The sequence below is a fragment of the Colletotrichum costaricense genome (assembly GCF_030867565.1).
Source record: "Colletotrichum costaricense strain IMI 309622 chromosome Unknown Scaffold_17.1, whole genome shotgun sequence".
Taxonomy (NCBI): domain Eukaryota; kingdom Fungi; phylum Ascomycota; class Sordariomycetes; order Glomerellales; family Glomerellaceae; genus Colletotrichum; species Colletotrichum costaricense.
The window spans coordinates 737095-758220 of NW_026848246.1; the positions used below are offsets into that span (position 1 = coordinate 737095).

The following is a 21126-nucleotide window of genomic DNA, read 5'->3' on the forward strand; positions in this document are numbered from 1 at the left end:
AGCATTAGCAGCGGCCATCACAAAAAGCTGTGCCGAGGTTCTAGGAGCCAATTCATTCCCGGTTCGTTCAACTTTAAAAAAGGAATGAATCACCTCATCGTGTTCGTGTCTGTGTGTCATGTGTGTGAGATGCGCTTCAAGCGTGTTCCTGGATTTTTCAACTGTTTGGTGGTGCTGAACCAGGCTGGCAGCGCTAAGGCAGGCCGGGAAAAGGCGGAAGGGGATCCGATCGGCCACTGATCTCCAAAATCCCCGACGAGAAAAAATGCCTCTTTAGCTCTAGACTGCCACGACGGCCCAACCAGCTTCACTGACCAAGGCCTTGGTTCTCCCTTGGTTCTCGGACTATGCACCAAGGCCCTGCCATGTTGAGCCAGTCCGACCTATTTTCCCATGTCAATTTCTCTTCATCTTTACCCTTCACACAGACGCTGTATCTGTAAGGTATACTTCGTACACAGAGTTTCTGTCATGGCATTGGGTCGTACTTTTATCCCGGAAGAAATACTGCGTGGTTTTCCCAACGACTGGACCGGATGACGGCCCAAGCCCCCCCCCCCCCCCGCCCTGAACTGTCCCCGTATGTGTCCAATTAGGGAGACATCTGGCGAGACTGAGCCAAACCCTCGTCTTCACATGCTTCAATGCGGGCGTTTCAATGGGTTCCCTAGCGTTCTTGGTGACGTCAATTGTCGATAATCGAGTGGGCCTGTTCGCCGGTCGTCTCAGTCTCACCTCACCTTACAGGCTCACCTTGGCAGCAGCTACCTTCTCACTGCCTACCAGCAGCAGCGGCAGTACTAGCACCAGGGGAAATGGGAAGGAGAGCTCACATGCCAGCTACCTGCCCAGAGCTCCCGAAGCTCCCTAGGCTCATCACTCATCCACAGATAGCAAAAGTAAGTAGTTCGGAGAGTACCTACTCCGTTTGACAGATAGGGTTTAATACAGCTTCGTGCCCTCTCCCTTCCTTCGCATCGCAGTTCATCGCGATCAACACCTTTTGCTTCACTCCAAACACACACACCCAGCTGTACCAACTGCTGTACACCTGCTCCCCAACACCACCGATTCCCTCCAAGGCTTGCGGCCTACTTGCCACGATGCCGTCCGAATCTCGCGTAGAGAATCCATTCTTCCACCCCTTCCTCTTCGTCTTCCAGATATGGCAATGGTTCGCTGATAAAATCTTCTCGCCCACCCCTCCCGAGCCCAGCACTCGCCTCAGTCGACCCAAGGTTGCTGTCATTGGAGCTGGTATCACTGGTGTTACTTCCGCCGCGCACTGCATTGGCCATGGTTTTGATGTGGTCATCTTCGAGGCCGGTGGCCGCGAGAACCTCGGTGGTATCTGGAGTGTACGTTGCCCATTGAAGCCCAACACCCCCATGCTTGGTACTAACGAATCACATAGAAAGTGAACAACTCGTCCAGTCTTCAAATCCACTCCATGATGTTCCGCTTCCACCCCTCGGTCAAGTGGGAACGCGGGTATCCCGACAGACAGCAGATCCTAAGCCAGGTAAAGCAGCTTTGGCAGAAATATGGACTTGAGACACGCACCAAGTTCAACACACCAGTGGAAAAGGTCTACCAGGATGAGAAGGGCAGATGGGTCGTCAACAACACTGCCAATGGCCACTTCGAAGGCGTCATCGCCGCTGTTGGTACCTGTGGAGAGCCCAAGATGCCCCAGCTCCCGGGCATGGAGAAGTTCAAGGGCAACATCTACCACTCCAGCCAGCTTACTGGGTATGTATGTTCCCCACCTTTGGCCCCAAGCTTGCTAACTAAATTCGCAGCAAGAACGCCAAGGGTAAGAAGCTCGTCGTCATCGGAGGTGGTGCCAGCGCCGTTGAAGCTCTGGAGTTTGCTGTGGATGAGGAAGCTGAGAAGACTTCCATTCTGTCTCGCAGCGACAAGTGGATCATCCCTCGCAATCCCATCGTGAACATGCTTCTTGCTATGAACATCCTCGGTCAAGAGACTCGTCTCTCTTGGATCCCGGAGACGCTGCTTCGCAAGTTTTTCTACCGAGACCTGCAAGACATCGCACCGTACGACAAGGGCATCTACATGGATACGCCAATGGTAAATAGCCATGTCATGGAGACCATCCGGTCCGGCCACGCCGAGTGGGTTCGCTGCGATATTGAGGGCTTCACGGCGGAAGGTGTAATTGTCAACAGACGCGCTCAAGGTGTTCCCAAGGGCGGCCCTGGCAGAAGACAGGTCATCCCGGCCGATATCATCGTCATGGCCACTGGATTCAAGCGCCCGTCCCTGGAATTCTTGCCTGATGACTGCTTCAACGAGCCGTACTCGCCCCCCAACTGGTATATCCAGACTTTCCCTCCAAACCACCCGTCTATCTCAGCTATCAACTGGTAAGCATCTTGCTCATGGCTCCTGCGAATGAACTTGGCTCTAACAACTTACAGCACGTACGTTGCTGCTATCGGCACAGTCGGAAACTGGCACATCGGCATCTATACCAGAATCCTTCTGATGTTCCTCATTGACCCATTGACAAGACCCCATCCCTTCTGGATGAAGGCCTGGATCGAAATGACCAAGCTTCTGAAATCTGCGTCGCCCACCGGTGCTTTCGACTTCTTCACTTATCTCGAGCTCATCTGGTGGTTCGCCTTCAGTGTTACCTTCAACCCATTCCGCTGGAAGTGGGCATTCTTCGTCTTTTTCGGATTGGGCTTCATGCTTCCTAAGCGCGTCGTTGAGGTTGAGAGTCGGATTCGCAACGGAATGGGTTTCCATGAGGATGTCGGACGCGATGTAGGACACAGCATTTAGAAAAATGCCAAGCGTGCTCCGAATCGCGACTGAGTAACAGCCGACAAGGAGCTCTTTGAAGTTAGTCCTGACATGGTCACCTGGGCTTTGGTGTTTCACAAAAGCCCTGGAGAGAGTCTGCAAGCAAAATGCATCGTGTACGATAACTGGCATGGATTAACGAGACTTTCGAAATGAGACATCGCTGCTAGTTTAGGTTCCTCATCATTCAGTCCAGTCCAACCCAACCAAAGTTGGCTGCCACGCTGCCTCTCTATCCCACCAGTGTCCGTTGTGGAACATGGTCATCAGGAAGAGGACTCGAGCGATACTAAAACCGCGGAGCTCCTAGCACATTGATTGGGCCCTTTGGGATTCTGCAGCCGAGTCCTCAGCACTCTGGGACGTTTCCGTGTCCCTCGGTTCGGAGGTTGAGCCACAAAAGTCAAAGAGAACCAATCGCTGACCACATCCTTAGACCTAGTTTCACGCAACGAAGCTCTTCCGCCCTGCGTGTGGATCATCGGTAGAGACACGCTCCCCGGACTTCCAGCTCGGGCTAGCATCGCATCCGGCAAGTCCGCTTCAGTCGGCCGTGAAAACGCCACATTTCCGTTTTGAGAAGCGTCACATATCAGCAACGTTCAGCTCTCGTACAGGCATTCCAACTCTACGGTGCTGAGTTTCAATAGTCACAACACCTGCAAGCCTCGTAGCTTTCTTTTCTGCCAATGGGTGCGATCTTCACGAGTTTGTGGAGATGATTCTAAACTTCGTCCGCTCGCGGGTTAGCTCTGCAAAGGTTACACATCTTTAGCAGCCGGAGGCACCGACGTCCCATCAGATAGAAGTGCCGGTTCGAACGGTCGCATCGCCAAACGTCGCTCACTTCTGTAAGCGGGGAATGCCATTTTGAGAACCCGTCATCGAGGCCAGCCAGCCACAAAGGTGATAACGTTTTCACAGCACAACTATTTTCACATTAACATGCATTTCTGAAGCTCCCGCTGCATACACCAACCATCTGTTCGGGAAGAGGGGTTGTCCGTTCATCGAGACATGATTCGGATTATCAAACATCTCATTCCCCCTCCTTCAGCGCAGACTTGACTGTCTTAGGACACATCTTTCTTGCGTAACATCCCATTGGCTCTAGGAACGAAGCTCAGTCGGCAGACCGAGGTGAACTTTACCATGCCCTTGGTGCCATTCTGCGATGCGAGCATCTTGAGGGAATTGCGTTAAATTTCTTGGGCCATTCATAGTCAACCTGGGGACGCCCGTGTCTCACACGAGCAATATGATCTTCAGCCCTTGTAAAAACTCAGGATACCCGTTGACCTCATCCATGCTGGTGTACGAGAAGAAGACGCTTTTCGGGATCCCTTGATACTAGTCGAGCTGCTTATAAGTTGAAGCAATATTCCCATAAACTTGGGAAAGCTTCACGACTACCCATCTGAGAATGCTTGGATTCCGCAGAAACCCATTGAGTGTGTTTACTTTCCCCTCGTTCCACTGCCAACATTACCCCATGAATAATCCCCGCTGAAGTGTACATCTTCAAACAGGTCGTAGGAAGCCCTCGAACTCCTCATCTATCTTGTCGGTCAGCTCAGACAGCCAGTCTATCGACGACGTACCAACAGTAGCAGACACAAAGATGTCCGTCTACGCAACTTCCAATCAGGGCTCTTTGGCCCGAAACGCCATCAAGCAGGAGTCCAGCGCCGTACACATTGACGAAGTTAACGTCAGCGACGCTTCAAGGTCGTCGTCTATCAGCTTGGACGCCTTGACCATGGTCGCCTCCAACGACGGCCACATGTCATACCGCGTCGTGCGTGTCATTGACACAGCCAGACGTATCCAGAAGAAGCTCGTCCGCGAGGTCGAGGAAGTCACCCACAATCACTTCCAGACCATCGATCTAGACGCTTACCTGGCATACATCTCCGATGAGCGTCTGACACACATGCCTCCCAAGGGCAGTCAGTGGGATCGCGTCCTGAAGTCGGCCGAGTTCTTCGGTCTTCAGCTGGACGAATACTCGCGCCATATCCAGTCCTTCATCGAGGGCTGCTCGCTTGTGCGCGACACAGCGTTGGCTACTTGCTACCTATTGCTTGAGGTAAATCAAACAGTCTTACAACTCCCCGGCTACGATGCCGACGCTGACACTTCCCCAACCAGCTCGGACACGATCAAGCACAGGCACTGGAGCCCACTTTCAATGCTCTATATGAGCTTGGCTTAGTGCTCGGCCACGCCATCAGACTCAACGGCATGTTCACCGCAAGCGATGCCATCCGCTACGAGCTGAGTCGCATCTTTGATAGCATGCTAAAGCTCGTCGGTGATGTTGCCCTCTACTATCGCTCCCGGATCAACAGCATCTACAGCGGTTCGGTGACGATTGACTTTGACGCCCAGTTCGGCTCACAGATCACCAGGATCTGGACCCAGCGAGAGAACCTCTTCAACCACATGTGGCAGTACAAACTCGGTTCCAAGAACCGCCGACTAGACATCACCACACTTCGTCGTCACTTGCTCCCTACACGGGAATCAGCAAAGTCTCATGTGTATGGGCGTGTTGCCGATCGCAAGTTGCGTGTCGATGGGACATGCGAGTGGCTTTCGCATGACTTGCATGACTTCCTCAGCAGTGATGACAAGATCTTTACTGTTACTGGCGGAGAGGGCTGCGGCAAAAGTATGCTTGCCGCATGGGTACGGGAGAGGCTGGAACGCCCGATCAACCGTGTCCAGTATGAGACTATTTCCTACACATTCTGTAAGTTCTCTCGGTGTTTATACGCTCCGCGAGTGATGCATGAGCTGATGTTTGGGCCCTAGCAACCGATATCCCTTCGGAGACAACCCCCATCGCCTTCCTCAAGAGCCTCTTGTCTCAGCTCCTCGAGATTAACGTTGGTGACGTCGCTCTCTTTGAGAAGCTCGAAGCCATCTTTGATCATGCTTCGCCCTACCACAACAGCGCAAAGCTAGAGAGTGACCTATGGGAGGCCCTCGACTCGAGCTTATCTTCAATTAACAGTAAGAAGGTCAATCTCAGCATCATCATCGACGGTCTCGATGAGGTCTCAGGTGGCGCTACCAAGGCAGGGGAGCTTCACAAGCGCCTCCACGCCAGCATAGGAAAGCTTCCCAGGACCCAAGCAGTGACATTCTCACGGCCCATCTCACACCTTGGCGGCAGCGGTTGCAAGCACGTAGTCGTCACCCCTGATCACGTTCGGGACGACATTGAGCTTTATCTCGCCAACAGACTTGGGCGAAGCTGCTGCTTTGTGGCACAGAGCGAACAGGCAAGAAGGGACTTGCTTTGCCAGCTTGCGGACCAGGCCAAGGGTTCGTTTCTATTTGCCTACCTTGCCAGAAGGCTTTTCTCCGCAGTCTCGGACTTTGGAGTCTTCAGAGGCATCATCGCTGGCTGCAAATCCGATGTCAAAGCCGTCATTGGAGAGTTGATGAAGAAGGTCAACCTCAAGGAGGAGTACGGCGAGAGCAAGACCTACAACCTATTCACGTTCATGGTCACCGCCCAGCGCCCGCTCACACTCGGTGAGATGACAGACCTCCTGGGAGTCTCGTTGTCGACACGCACTGTTTCTTCTGGTGCTGATGTCAAGGGGCCTGTAAGCAACACCCAAGGCCTTGTGGTGATCCGCCACGGCACTCTGCGATTCAAGCATTCCACCATCAGGAAGTACGTCCAGAGCCTTTGCGGCTCAACCCTCATGTCTCTTCACGACTCTCACCGCCACCTCACCATGGCCCTCCTTCTCTTTGCCAAGACTAAGTTCAGCAATTATACTTGTGAGCCGTCGATGGAACTGGTTGCCGAGGAGACTTTCCATGAGTGCTTCCAAGCGTACCACATCGTCAGCTACATGGTGCGCCACTGGGTTTCCCATTTCCGCTCATCGTCACTTTGCGGCCAAAACGGCACCATCACCTTGACTTCCGAGTTCAAGGATGTTTTTCCCGACTCCATCTTCTTCACCATGCTGGAATGGCACTACTGGCAAACACAGTACGCCATCAAGGAGACCATTGAGATGCACAGCTTGAGTCTCCGGATCCGTTCCACTTGTTTCGGCGAGAAGAACCGATCATACCTCCAAAGTCTCATCATCCTCGGAAGTCTGCACCGGAGTCAGTCTGAGCATGCTTTCGCGGCCGAGTTCTTTTACAAGGCTTCGCATCTTGGGCAGACTATCCTTTACAAGTTCAGCCCTCTCGTGGTTTCATGCACGAACCTGTTCCTCACTTGCACCGAGACTCTCACCTTCACCAAGCGCACTCAAACGGTTACGCACCGTGAAGAGATGATCAAGTTCATGATTGAGATCTCCAAGAGCAAGCAGGGAGCCCGCAGTGATGCCGTCATCAAATGGTATGAGGCGCTCGCTAAACTCTACATCGATATCAAGGAAGAAGAGCTTGCGATGTCTATCTACAGCGAACTTCATATCATAATTACCGCCCGTTTCGGCAAGGGCTCGAAGAAGGAGGGGTCAATTGCCGAAGCCATCTCAGGCATGACCGTCGTTCTGAAGGCTAGCGACAAGAAGATCCACAACCATAGCCAGTGGCACTCGCTCTTGTTCGACACTGCGGACGACTTGTCGTTCACCGACGTCCGTCGCATCAAGATTCTCATCAGCCTAGCTGTTGAGTATGAGTCCAAGGGCCACCTAATTCAAGCCGAGAGGCTATACATCAGCCTCTGGCGGGGCATTCTCGAAGTCTGCCGTACTAGCAAGGTGACAATCGAGCTTCACATTCAGAAGATCAACATTGCCATCGAGTACATCAACTTCCTCAAGCGCGTCAAGCGAACGGAGGAGGCTTGCAACATCATGATTTGCGTCTGGGCCGAGTACGAGAACCAGTCCTTTGAGTCCGAGATTATTATGATTCGCCTCAGGGAACTTGGTATTCTTGCGAAGTCTTTCGGCATCCTCAGCGTATCCATGTCCATCCTCAAGAAAGTCTGGGGCTGGTTCAAGGAGAGGAAAACTGTCGAGAGCGAAGAGGCTCAATCCACTACCACAATCATCACCGAGGTCGTCGAGGAGATCACCGAGACCTATGTCGAGACCAAGACGACCACCACCGTCGTTGAGACCGTCACCAGGGAGATTTGGGAGACCAACTATCAACGGTGCCGTGGTCGCAAGGCCGATAGAAATTTCTTCAAGTCTTGCTTGGCGATGGTCAACCTCTATCTCAAGCTTGAGAATTGGGCTGAAGCCGAGGTCGTAATTCGCCAGTCTCTCGAAGTCACTTGGAAGGGCGTCTTGTCAGTCGACTCCAAGTTGACCATCGAGGGCGAGTTCATCTCCGAGCGCATACTTGTCGCACAGCGTCTTGCTCTCTGCTATCATCGTCAAAGGCAATTCGAGAAGGCGGATGCGATCTATCTCCGAATCTACAACGCCTGTTTCTCGACCCTCAAGGCTGACAATGTGTTGATCTTCGAGGCGGCTGAGGCCCTGGTTCAGTTCTATGAAGACTTCCACCGTCACGAGAAGGTCATTGACATCTACGTCAAGCTCCTGCAGCATTACCGTAAACATTTGTCATCTGGTCATAGCCTGCAAGTCAGTATTCTCTACAAGCTCGCTGCTGTCTACCACAAACTTGGCCGCAGAGAAGCTTATGACTGCTACGGCGAAATCGTCACCATCTTCTCCAAGGACGGGTGCTGCCATGGAAGTGCACTAGATGCAGCCATCATCGTCCTGAACCACTACCACGCTGAGAAGCGCTGGGCTGAGCTGCAGAAGATTTGCGTCACGCTCTGGACCACGTTTGTTCATCACAATCGTGAGATCAAGTTCACGCAGGAGATCGTCGAGCTCATTTACGAGCGATACCGATATGTCCTTGAGTTCCACGCTAAGGTCGAGTTCTCGGTTCGCTACAAGCTCACGATTGAGTATCGCGAGACCGCGACCAAGGTCTTTGGCGCCAATGCTGCCATCGTCATCAAGGCTTTGATCGCTCTGGCGGAGTTGTGTGAGACTTCCGAGGAGCACTACCACGAGTCCATTACCATCTACGAGGAGGTTATCAAGAAGACTACGACCACCAACGTTATCTCAGAGACCACCGTCAGGACGATCAAGAAGCGTCTATCGAAGCTCTACGTGACTGTCATCACAACCAACAAGGTGACAACCACCACAACCATCGATCGTGCGATCGGAGTCAGTCTTGAGATATACGCCCAACTCAAGATTGAATTCGGCTGGTGGCACGAGAAGACTCTGTCCAAACTCAAGGAAGTTGTCTTGCTGTACAAGAAGATTGGTAACAAGGAGGCTCACTCCTCCATCGCCCAGCTTCTACAGGTTTCTATCATTGAGATCATCACTACTGTCAAGATCTCTATGAACCTCCATGCGTCAGCCAAGACGCTGGCGTCCATTTACCTGTCTGCGGGCATGGTCCACTATGGCCAGGATCTTCTCCGACAGCTGCGATACCTGCTTCTCTTCCCTGGATTCGAAGGCGGAGAGAAGGATGTCAACATCAAGATCTCCGGCCAGTCGAGCAAGGTATACTTGGTATTCTTGATCTCGTTTGAGCAGGCTCTCAACGGAGATGCTAAGGTACGGTACAGCTTCTCTGAGCTGATGGCAGATGTGCTCCTCGAGACAGTTCTCTACGAGCAGTACATGTCTGTTATGGCTACGTGCACCGATTCGACAAGGATCGAGACGATCATTGAGCCAGCAGCCCGCCTCCGCTTCGTCTGGCAGTCCCGTGGCCGCAACGGTTTCGTGGACGTGCTTGACAAGAAGCTCTTCGCCCTGTTCACCTCGCGTTACTTCAAGTCTTCAAGCTCTCAAGACGACAGGAATGCCAGATTCGCCTTCTACGTCGCGCTTCTCAACGAGATCGGCGGTGGCATTGCCGATAGGGGTACTGTCGACTTTGGTCTGGTGTCCTGCAAGGCCGCCTACACTGCTGTCAGAAGACTCATGGTTGAGGAGAAGGACTTTGTCAGAGCTCAGAAGGTCGCGCAATGTGGATTTGACTTTGCGCAATCCCAGCGATTCTATCACCAGCGCAACTGCTACGTTTGGGGCTTTCGTTTCGCCGAGGTCCTGGCTGGCATCCGCGTAGACACGTGGAAGTCTGCCGGCAAGCAACAGCAGGATGAGCTGCTTTCCATCAGCCGCAACATCTTGCAACATGTGTTGACGGTCTTGAGAGACGATAAGGTCGAGTTTACTAGCCTTCGCTTCGAGGACATTTCCGGACTTGTTCGCCTCCTTGGCGAGCAGAAGAACTGGGCAGAACTTGAGGTAAGTTTCATACAGTCTTCAACGACTAACAGCTTTGTGCTCTGTACTAACTGTTCCTTTCCAGAGCCTTCTTACCTCGCTTTGGCGATCCAGAGAGGTTCAACGCAACTGTGGCGTGTGGTCTCCTGATATCGTGCTGACAATCGGCTCCCTGTTGGTCAACGCGCACGAGCTTGCGGGTCACCTAGACCAAGCCATCACCCTCTGCGAAACTATATACTACAACGTTCGCCAGTCTCGTGGTGGCTTGGACTCTTCCGCATTCTACTTCTCGAACCGCCTAGCCTACCTCCTGCGCCACGCCAAGCGCCTTCGCGATGCTGGACGTGTGCATCTGGATGTTGTGTGCGATCTTGACGAGCACCTTTCCGCAAGTCAAGGCGCGGATAAGGACGAGCGTCTTCGTGCCGCGGCCGACATGCATCTCGACGGCATGCGACGATGTGGCTGGGCCACCCGCGGTGACGTGAGAAACACAAGTGAGATCCTTGAGAGACTGAGAGGATATGGTAAGCTCAACGTGCCGTCCATTGAGAATTGGTCGGCAGCGGATGAGAAGAAGGAGACGAGCCTTGTGTGGCCCGAGACGATCAAGTGGGATCTCGGTAAGCCTGAGACCGAGGTCCAGGCGCCGAAGAAGAGAGATTTGTTGTCTCCGGCTAAGGAGAGATGGAGTCGCTTGGGATTCAGGCGGCTCGGGTCCGAGGTGGCGCACTGAATTGGGATTTGAGATCTTTCAGTTTGGATTATTCTACGGGTTTGTCGAGAGCATGAAGGAGTTTCTGGGGAAGTTTACACATCGACCAACACTGGGTCACGTCACGTTTCTTTGAGTCATGTTTCCTTAGGCCTATTTAGTTGAACGCTATCTAAAACGCTAATACCGCAATTGATTTGATCAATATATCTACTTATCTATACGCGGACGATTGCTGTATCAATTCTACATGTTTCTGGACAACTGGATTCTGGGACTAGTGTACTAAAGGTATGGTGATGGTCCATTCAATGCATCATACCCCGATATCCAGGCTCTGAACCAATATCCTCGTTTGAATGTATCGTTCCAAAGTCTTTCCAATACTCTCAGAGCCCTCGCTTTCGAATTCGAATTCATGAGCATCCGAGCCTTCATTCTTCTCTGTTCCGTAACCCACCCCATGAACTCCATCTTGTAGAGCCAGCCCCGCAGCTAAAAGGGTACCCTCAAATTTCCAGAGGCTCAACTCCTTTGCAGTGTCGATTACTGGATTATCGGCGTTCATTTCTATGTGGGCCCTGAAAGCCTCCGTGTATCGATCGACCCAATCGTCATAGGCCTTGTACCATGTCTTGGGATATCTCTCTAAGAGGTCGTCGTCTTCGACAGGCTCGCCGCAGAATTCGGGATTCGCGGGCCAGTTCCAGACATACCACAGGAAATTCGTCCCAAAGTCCTCCCAAATGCAGTATTTATATCCTGGTAAAGAAGGCCCATACTCTGGTAGAGCTTCTAATTGGTCGTCTGGCTTCAAGGGATTCTCTTCATGAGCCTGCACCGACCTCGATTCTGTCCGTGACTGCTCGGTTGAATTTTGCTCCTTCGTTGGAGACAGAGGCTCGTCTCCGACCTGGGTGGCTGGGACTTGTGGCTCGACATGTACTGTTTGTGGCTCGTTGACCGACTCCTGATCCTCCGTCTGGGACAGGGATGCGGACGTAGGCTGGATGGTTGATGGTTCCTCTGGCCTTACTTGCGCTGTCGTGTTGACAGGGAGTGACTACATGTCCTCCTTTAGGCGGACTTCGAGAGCGTCACCTGAGAGCTCAATAACAAGGCTATAGGGGGTAGTGATAGAAAAGTGGATTTTAAAGTTAGAATTCTTGGCTAGTGCTAGTAGTGCTTTAATAGATTGGAATGGAGGAGACATTGTAAAGTATTGATGACTTGATGGAGTTCTAAAGAGATGAGATGTTGATTAGCTTCAGCAAATGACAGATCTGGTCGAGAGATAATTCACATATTAGTATTGTGAGAACAGGGGACTGAGGCCGCCTGTTGCTGTGCTAAAAGCGCCTTGCAGCAGTCAGAGCCCACAGGTGACACAGGTAGGTAAAGTAGGCAGCATTGTCATCCATGCTTATTATGACACTTTTTCCACTTGCAGGGGTGACGGCCAGAAGACCTAACCAACAGACCTAAACAACAGACCAAACCAACAGCGATTGAGATATCAAAACAACTGGAGTGGGCGCATCCCATTTTTAGGAACTTCCGAGCGCTTAGGGTAGAATACAGGGGCCATGGGTTTTCGGGTCCGCTCCCAGCGCCTGCGTGCGATGAAATGCCTGAAACCATAAGCACCAACTGACGAGGAACTAGCAGAGCATTGCTCACAACGGGCCCTTCCAATCGGTCTACAAACCTACCTATACCGAAAGACGCCAGCGCTTACAGTAAATAGGTTTCACGCCGTAACTAAAGCTCACCGTGTCTTGCACACTTGAACATGCAAAGGTAAAGGGACCAATACCTCTTCCATACTTACTTTACTAGGTAGTTCGTGCTGTTTGCAGGTCTTATCCCGCCAACTACTAGATAGCATCAGTGTACCGTCTTCAGCCGTTCTCTAAGTCTATTTGGCACCGGTATTCGCCTCTACCATTATTACAGTAATATAGCTTTACTCCGGAGTTATTCATAGGCGGATCCAAGGAAAACATAGTCGGACTGTATGTTTGCGTACGCCGTCTAGCAGTTGATGGGATGACCCGGTCTATGGAGCAAAGTCGTCAGTATTGAACGTGATCTTCAACGTAAAGCACTTGAGGCGCCTTCGCAACAGACACTGGTAAATTTGGGAGAAAGAGAGGTAGTAGATGCTCGGCGACGGCGACAACGCGCGGATGGGACCGGGTTGAAGCTTCACAAGATCTCCTTTAGGTGCTGCTTCTAACCTTAGGTAAATCTAGTAACTACCTATGGTAGGTACTATGGTGTAAGGCACTAGATAATAAAAGCCTGCCGGTAACGCCTTGGCACATCCAGTGTGCCTTCGAGAGTCTTGTTTGCTAAATCGAAATTCCATGAACCGTCTCACTTGTTTCTGTTGAGGAACCTTCCCAGGTGGGAGGGTTTCACCTTTGGCATAGCTGGCTCCTTGCGCTCCATTTCCTCCCCCTTCTTCGCCTCGTCAGTCCGCCTTCTATCCGGGCAATTCAGCGGATATCGGTACAAGTTTTCCGCTGTACGATCGCTGACCTGGCCCGGGTCGCCCGGCTTAACCTTGAACTTCTTCGCGGGGTTAGCCCCTACAAGATACCCATTGCTTCCGGCTGTAACTGCAGTTTTCAACACACGGCCTTCAATGTATGTTGACATGATGTGACGATCGTCTCTTGAGCCCTGTGTGGTGATGCGTCTACCTGCCGTAGTCGCCGCCTCAACAAACATGGGTATCTTATCTCGTCGAAGCTCCCTAAGGATGCCCTTGCCTTCCCACGAACCAATCTCCTCGTCGCTTCCAACCATATGTCGCAGGCCAGACTTAGGAGTCCCTTCTTCAATCCATAGGTTGGGTAGGGGTTTGTCTGCTCCTTTGGGCGCAGGAATCTCGCTTGTCATGGGCATGTTCCAGGCGTGAACAACTTGGTCGGGAGTCATCTTGCGACTGCCATCCTTCTGGACATCACGTATTATACGCTTAACTGACTCGGATTGTCTGTTGCCAGATCATGTTAGCAGCTGAGTTAAGTCTCTGGATGAGTTTTCCAATGAGAGGTGAACTCACTTGAACATTGTGAGCGGGTGAGCTTAGAAATTGGCACCAACCCAATTGGCAAATCGTGTAAGGTGCAGTGGAAGGATAGAATGTGACTGAAATGATCGTGGTCGTTGTCTGACTAGGCGTCATGAACAAGAATTTAGCCGCGTAGACACCAAGGTTTAAGTACATTTTACACTTCGTTGCAATCCGCGTGTTATCTAGCCGGAACGGCTTTTTCATCTCCAGATTTAGAACTTGACGCCGACCTGTTCGTGTTGGTTTTGCAATTGACGCCAGGACCCTGCTGGTGGCCACGATACATGGCCTTGATCACAGTCACTGGCAGCTGGAAAATCGGCATGTTATTGGACTGACCGGAGCATGCTGGTAGAAGAGTAGCTGCTCCCTGTAAATGGACAAAGTGAAATAATACTACCTCTGACTGTTCGCGCTGACACAGCCACGGCCTCAGCCCCGGTTTTCTAGATACTAATACGGCCAGTATTCCTCAGCCAGTTTGTTGCTCAAACGATCCGCAACCCTTCATTTTCAAAACTTCACCAAATCCGCACCTTTCCCTTTTCACCTTTCAATGGCTCCTTTCATCGCATCCATTAAGGCGTTATTAGCACTTGCTGAACACTCCGATTTTGATATTTACTTTTCTATTACTACCCCCTATGGCCTTGTTCTTGAACTATCAGGCGACTCTCTGCAAGTTCGCTTGGCAGAGGACAAAGACCCGCTGTCTGCCACCCCTACGGCATCGGCCGAGTCCCAACTTCCAGTCACTCAGGCCATCTCCGAGCCCCTATCTAAGGTAGAGGAGGAAGATTCCGTCCATGAGCCGCCAGCAGATACGCCTTCACTCCAAATACACAAAGAGGAACCCCTGGAGTCGGAAGATCAACTAGACCCTGAATCTCAATTGAACGAGCGGCCAGAACCCCAGGAGAAACACAAATCTTCCCTGCCAGGATACAAATACTCCATTTGGCCAGACTACGGAACCAATTCCATGTGGTACACCTATGGGTGGCCCGCAAACCCTGAAGGGGGCGATAATTTCGACGACGACGACTTGAAAGAGAGATATCCTGAAGCGTGGTTTAACGCTTATACGGATTGGTGGAAGCAGTATACTGAAGCTTTCATAGCCCAGGGGCTTGATCAGGGTCACGATAATCCACTGTTCAAAACTGCCGAGGAAGAAAATGGTTGGAACATGGAAGGCGCGCTGTTAGCTGCATGGCTGGCACTGCAAGACGGTGTGCACGCGGTCAATTATGCGCCTGAGAATGTGGACCGTTACAAGTTCGATTTTGAGCGCGACAGCATCGAGAAGACTTTGGGAAACTTTCTTCAATCCATAAAGCTGGATCAAAGACCATTGTAGGCGGCAGCTGGGCCATGAAACTCCATTAACTTGGTTATGCAACCGCTCAATATGTAAGATTGTGTCAGTCATCACTGGCACGTGGTACATATACGTTCTGTTATGAAGAAGAATATAGAAATCATGGATTCAGACAATGACCATAGAAATCATCCCTACCACAGAATGCAATGAATCAGTGAAAATCCTCCGCCGCATCAATACCGATCAACTTAGCCAAGGCCACAGCTGGACCTTGAAGCTTTCCTTAACCCATGCACTATAAATTCAAATGTTTGAGTAAATGCGGCAGTAAGTAGTTTTACATGTATTTTTTGTACCACGTTAGATAGGTGTAGGTAGGGGCTTTCAAAATAGATTTGATATCTCAATGCCACCTTGTTTCCACGTAGGTAAGGCTCGCAGACGTAGTATTATTGGCCGTAACATGAACGCCTGCTCGAAAAGTACTGTCAACATCGTCTGCAGCATTGCTATTGGGTTCTCTAACCCACGTGGAACTACTTCTGTGGCTCTTCGGACTGGCCACGGGTACCTGCGCTGAGCACCACTCCGCTCTTGTGAGCTAATAGATGGATGTCTATTGAAACTGGTCTTCCTAGCCTAGCCTCGAACTCTCAAACACGGACCATTCTCCAGTGTTAGTGTCATTGGTCAAGTTAGTCTGCTTCGTGACGCCGCCTTTCAGGTTCCCAAACTCCACGCTGCCTCCACCAACGGGGCGCCGTAGCTTGTTCTCCCCAGCGAGGACCGTGAAATTTGCCAGCGCGATCTCGAGTCCGTTCCTCGTGGCGTAAGTGGGCAACCCAAAGAAGGTAGCGTTGACTGCGTCGTAGTCGATGGTCATCTCAAAGTAGCCGCGGTAGTAGTACTCCTGCCACTGCAGCTCTGGGTTCGCAGCGGTCATCCAAGCGCTTCTGTTAAGAGCTTTCTCCTGGGTGATATTTTGACCCGCCGATGAAGGCGAGGTGACGGCTGTGCCGGCGAACTCAACCCCGATGGAACCGGCCCCAGTCTCCGAATTGTAGTCCTTTTCGCCAAGCCAGACAAGGTCACTGACCCACGATGCATGACTATCGCCGGCCAAAAACACTGTGTTGTCGATGCTGTTATCGTAGAGCGTCTTGAGCGTCCGGTTTCGGTTAGCAGCGTAACCGTCCCACTGGTCGTAGTTGAACGGGTTCTTGGGTCCATTGGAGATGCTCTGGTTCATCTTGCTGAAGACTACCTGATTACCAACGACACGCCATCGTGTTGTCGAGGCTGACTCTATAAGCTGACGGTAGAACCAGTTTTCTTGGCGAGAGCCCATCAGCGAGCGGCTGGTATCATCACTAATGGTATGAACGTAGCCTGTGTTCCAGTATAGGTCGGTGATGGAGCGATCGTAGTTGCGGGTGTCGAGCATGATGAGATTGAAGAGGTCGCCGAACTGGAAGCTACGCCAGATGCGCAGGTTGTCGTCCATATCAACCTGACGGAGGGGCACTTGTGGGAGCAGGCAATGTCAGCGTGGACAGCTGGGAGATTTTGTGTCGTGAGGCAGTTAGGACTCACTCCATTCGAAGTATGCGCGCACAGCATTCATCTTGCGCGCTTCCACAGATATGCCGTCGTCTTTGATAAATGACTGTTCGGTGTTGTTCATTGCTGCGGAACCATCTCGGTAGGGGTTGTCCATCACCTCGTGGTCATCCCAGACAGTTATCCAGGGGAACTTTTGATGGCTAGCGCGAAGGTCAGGGTCGCTGCGGTACTGGGCAAGGCGTCGTCGGTAATCGTAGAGCCTAAGGGTGACTTGAATCAGTCATGAATCGTTCAATGGATAGGCGTCAAGATTTTACGCACGTATGACATGAGCGATTGGGCTCGGGGACGCGACCTATAGAATTTCCCCATCCCAAGCCGCCGACGGGAACTCGCCGTTCCCATACTCGTAAATATAATCGCCGAGGTGGACGATATAGTCCACGGAGTCTTTCCGCTCGGGATTCCCGTAGGCATTGAAGAATCCGAATGCTAATGCAAACACATTAGCTTGGATAACATAACTACATTGTTTTAACATGTATTTTATGGAATAGCTCACGGTAGTTGGCACAGCTATAGACAGCTAGCTTGATTGCCCGTCTCACTTTGGTACCCGACTCCGGCAGGGTTCGAGTTCTGCCGACAGGGGACTTGACATCGGAATTGCAGACATTGAACTGGTAATCTGCTTTGCGTTAGATCACGTCTTTCGGCCTAGGTTGCTGAACCAACAGTAAACCGTGAATGGCTTGAGAGCCTTTGCTTCGACCTGTGGTAGAGTAAGTGATTGAAGCTTTGGGCGTCTACGTGATACGCGTCAACTAACCTTGACGGTGAAGTCAACATCCGAACTCGTATAAGCCGTCCCTGACTTAATCGGTTGCCCATCCATGGATGCAGACCTCCCGATCTTCCAGTCAACGCAGATTGGCGACTTGCTTGCCTTGACGAAGACGTCGTTGTCATGAGCGTACATTGGAGCGGTGCCCTCAACAGTCACGTTGCTGCGGTCATTATCCAGGGTTGGTGCAACACGAGTCCAGAGGATAACGCTGTCGTCATACGGGTCACCAGATGCTACGCCGTGTGTGAAATTCAGCTGCTCCGGTGTCCATGGCGAACTACCCTCAGATCGACTTGCTACTTTGCGAATAGAGATACCGAGGAACGGGTGGTGGAGTGAGGGAGAGCCATAATTAAGGTTACCCGCATATGTAGAGGTAGCTACGGCAGCTAAGCTGGCTGTGCAAAGAGACTTAAGAAAGTGCATCTCAAAAAAATGAGTGACTAACAGTCGAGCCAAGAATGAAGAGCTCTTCAGAGTAATGGATTCCTGCAGTACGAAAAGGCTAATTGCCACCAGCTCACTTGTTTATTTCCTCTTCATAGCAAGGACTGAAAACAATTTTATAAGTCAATCATGCACGTATTCAAGCGTCGTGTCGGTATCCCACCGGAAGGGTGGGGGGGCATAGCCAGTAGATAACTAGGTAGCCGAAAGTCAATTGTAATTTGGGAACCTTAATACTCAGTGTCCAAGCGGCGAGGTCGGGCTCTTTGTGATGCCGAATGGTGCTCCTTGGGCTATGAAGCGAATCACTAAGTGATAGGCGGACTTGACTTAGTGCGAGATGACAGGTGTCAAAATACCGGGTAGAGGTAATTCGTAGTACACAAGAGATTGCCATCTTCATTCCAAGCTTCAGGTGAGTTACACTGGAAAAGCTTAACTGTACGGCTTGACAGCTCCAGCCCGGCCTTGGTTTCTGAAAGGTGTATACTGTACACTATGCTGTACCACTCCGTCGTGAAGGAAATATGGCCTCGGAGCGTTGATGATTTGTATATTCCCGTGACTGTTAATATGCTCAGAAGACTGCAGGATTCTCCAAGTTGATGTGAGCTTAGACGTTCACCCTTGGATACGCGGCGTTGGGAACTTGTTGATCCCGTTCACCTAGGTATGTTAGATCGTAGTGACTTCTTACAAGCAGCGTCCCGAGATGTCCGAGTATCCATTGATGGAAGGTGATTGGTATCCACAAAGCAGATGAGTCTGAGCGTATATGGTACGGGTTGACAATCTATGCTGGACTCCGGTAATCCGAAGTCCCAGGCCTAGATACCGCACTTGGTCAGAAGTCTTGCTGGGAGGGGCTGTTCTCGCTCGCGGCGGCGCCGAGCCCCCAGCGGAAAGAGTCAGACAGCTGTTTTCTGTCTCCCATTTCCTCCTTTGCCATGAAAGCTATCTGGGTGCACAATTTGGCCTTCCCGATTTCAGACTTGTAAGACAAGATAACCGACAGTCGGAGTTCTGAACTTACTTCCATAAATGCCCGTGAATCCATTCTCGACTCTTAGGGGCCTTCGAACTGAAGTATTTGATTTCCCAGTTTCCATATTGGACCCAGCTGAGACTTGCAAAAGTTTTCAATAGCTATTGATACGGCATTAGGTCACGCACATCGGATCGACTCAACATACCTCAAACGCAAGATGTGTGTCGTGGCCTCAAATCGCGAGGCTTGGATGTCAGTCTCCCAGCGCCGCTTTTTGGTTATAGCCCTTAACAGTATCACCATCCTCCCGTTCCTTTGGATCAACTTCATCGTATTCGTGCGAAGCAAGCACACTCTGCTAGACACAGTCATTGTGCTTTGCGGAACTATCTGCATTCCATGGCCTATTGTCAGCTTCTGGAACTCTGCAATTGGCCTATGTATCATCTTGTTCGGCAACGCAGAGCGATCCGTCTACCCATATTTTCGACCTCGAGGACCTCTGTCGAAGCTTAGGTCTACGACAGCGCTCACGATTTTCATGCGTAACGAAGATCCAGGTCCAGTGCTCGACCGCCTCTACGCCATGTATGAGAGCCTTCAGCAAACCAATTGCCTCGAGCACTTTCGCTTTGTGCTACTTAGCGACACCGACCACGTTGACGTAGCGCGATCGGAAGAGGGGGTATTTGCTCAGCATGCCGTATCTGTGAGCGAGGATATGGCTAAGCCTCTGTTCTATCGACGCCGTGATAGAAACACCGGATACAAGGCTGGCAACCTCAAGGATTACCTCGACAACCACTCCCAAGGGGACGACTTCTTCGTCACCCTTGACTCCGACAGCGCTATGAGCGGCGACATACTCGTCCGGCTGGTTTCTAGCATGGAAGAGAACTCCCTCATCGGGTTATTGCAGACCATAGTCATCGGTATGCCTGCGGTCAGCGCGTTTACACGGCTCTTCCAGTTCGGCTTGCGTCATGGGGTGCGAACATACAACATGGGCTTCAGCTGGTGGGCTCACGACTGCGCGCTGTATTGGGGTCACAACGCCATAATCCGTACTGATGCCTTCCACAAGCATTGCATGCTGCCGAAGCTCCCTGGAGAGCCGCCGCTGGGTGGTTACATCCTCAGTCACGATCTGCTGGAAGCAATGTTCATGCGCCGAGGCGGCTACGAGGTCCGGGTGCTGCCTATCGAAACGGAAAGCTACGAGACCAATCCGCCTACATTTCTCGACTTCCTTTGTCGCGAACTACGCTGGTGTCAGGGAACTATGCAGTACTGGTTCATGCTGAGCGAACCTGGCATTCATCCAATCAGCCGCTTTCAGGTGTACCAGACCTTGACCACGTACATTGGCCAGGCTTGCTGCGTCTTCATGACCTTGGCATGCATCACGAAGGAAGTCATAGGAGAACCTAGTGTCATTCAAATGAGCCTCGTCTTTGGCTGGACTCCGCACCTTGCTCTCGCTGCTTTCGGCATATTCCCCAAACTTGCGGGTGTCTTCGAGGCGGTGACAACGTCTTCCAGGCGCTATGGTGGTAGTTTTCGCTGCATCCTCTCAACTTTTGTGGAGTTATTCCTGATGACCTTCATTGCACCGATCACAGCTCTGGCTGTTGCGCTATTCTTGTGTGGTCTACTCAAGGGCAAGTCCATCACATGGGATGGGCAGAACCGCGATCGGCTCGGTCTCAGCTGGCGTGACAGCTTCCGTGCTCTGTGGCCGCAGACCGTTCTCGGTTTTGGAGTTCTACTCGCTATTCGAGGGACTGCTGAGCTGGCGTGGGCTATCCCATCAGCCGTAGGTCTCTTGTTGGCGATACTCGTTGCTGTAATCACGGCGTCGCCCCGTTTCGGGGATGCGATCACTTCTATGCGCCTCTTTGAGATACCAGAAGAGATTGAACTCCCGCTGTTGTTGTCTAAGCTCCTTCCAGCGGGGTTCAAAGCAAAGAAGAGGATTTGGGGAGTGAGGTAGCGGGTTGTTGGGGGACAACTGCTTCGGTGCTTTCTGTGCAAGGATT

At 51.6% G+C, this 21126-nt stretch overlaps 6 protein-coding genes across 6 annotated transcripts; 4 read left to right on the forward strand and 2 right to left on the reverse strand.

The window, feature by feature from the left end:
- Nucleotides 1–983: 983 nt before the first annotated feature.
- On the forward strand, nt 984–2811 carry CCOS01_13445 (monooxygenase; the record flags this gene model as incomplete). The annotated part of the gene is made up of 4 exons (XM_060461591.1): nt 984–1358; nt 1415–1752; nt 1803–2387; nt 2442–2811. Coding segments are annotated over 4 exons (1668 nt in total), but the record flags the coding sequence as incomplete, so codon positions are not given.
- A 1642-nt stretch (nt 2812–4453) lies between these two features.
- Nucleotides 4454–10854, forward strand: CCOS01_13446 (uncharacterized protein; the record flags this gene model as incomplete). Its single annotated transcript, XM_060461592.1, has 4 exons — nt 4454–4921; nt 4984–5587; nt 5650–10136; nt 10201–10854. The coding sequence occupies 4 exons, from the start codon at nt 4454–4456 to the stop codon at nt 10852–10854; spliced, it is 6213 nt and encodes a 2070-aa protein (XP_060308020.1).
- Nucleotides 10855–11149: 295 nt separating this feature from the next.
- Nucleotides 11150–13914, reverse strand: CCOS01_13447 (uncharacterized protein; the record flags this gene model as incomplete). Its single annotated transcript, XM_060461593.1, has 3 exons — nt 11150–11896; nt 13258–13837; nt 13907–13914. The coding sequence occupies 3 exons, from the start codon at nt 13912–13914 to the stop codon at nt 11150–11152; spliced, it is 1335 nt and encodes a 444-aa protein (XP_060308021.1).
- Nucleotides 13915–14474: 560 nt separating this feature from the next.
- On the forward strand, nt 14475–15278 carry CCOS01_13448 (uncharacterized protein; the record flags this gene model as incomplete). Its single annotated transcript, XM_060461594.1, has 1 exon — nt 14475–15278. The coding sequence occupies one exon, from the start codon at nt 14475–14477 to the stop codon at nt 15276–15278; it is 804 nt and encodes a 267-aa protein (XP_060308022.1).
- Nucleotides 15279–15876: 598 nt separating this feature from the next.
- CCOS01_13449 (PhoD-like phosphatase) lies at nt 15877–18078 on the reverse strand (the record flags this gene model as incomplete). The annotated part of the gene is made up of 6 exons (XM_060461595.1): nt 15877–16766; nt 16836–17065; nt 17213–17297; nt 17368–17493; nt 17541–17577; nt 17635–18078. The coding sequence occupies 6 exons, from the start codon at nt 18076–18078 to the stop codon at nt 15877–15879; spliced, it is 1812 nt and encodes a 603-aa protein (XP_060308023.1).
- Nucleotides 18079–19304: 1226 nt separating this feature from the next.
- On the forward strand, nt 19305–21080 carry CCOS01_13450 (glucans biosynthesis glucosyltransferase H; the record flags this gene model as incomplete). Its single annotated transcript, XM_060461596.1, has 1 exon — nt 19305–21080. The coding sequence occupies one exon, from the start codon at nt 19305–19307 to the stop codon at nt 21078–21080; it is 1776 nt and encodes a 591-aa protein (XP_060308024.1).
- Between the last annotated feature and the right edge of the window lie 46 nt (nt 21081–21126).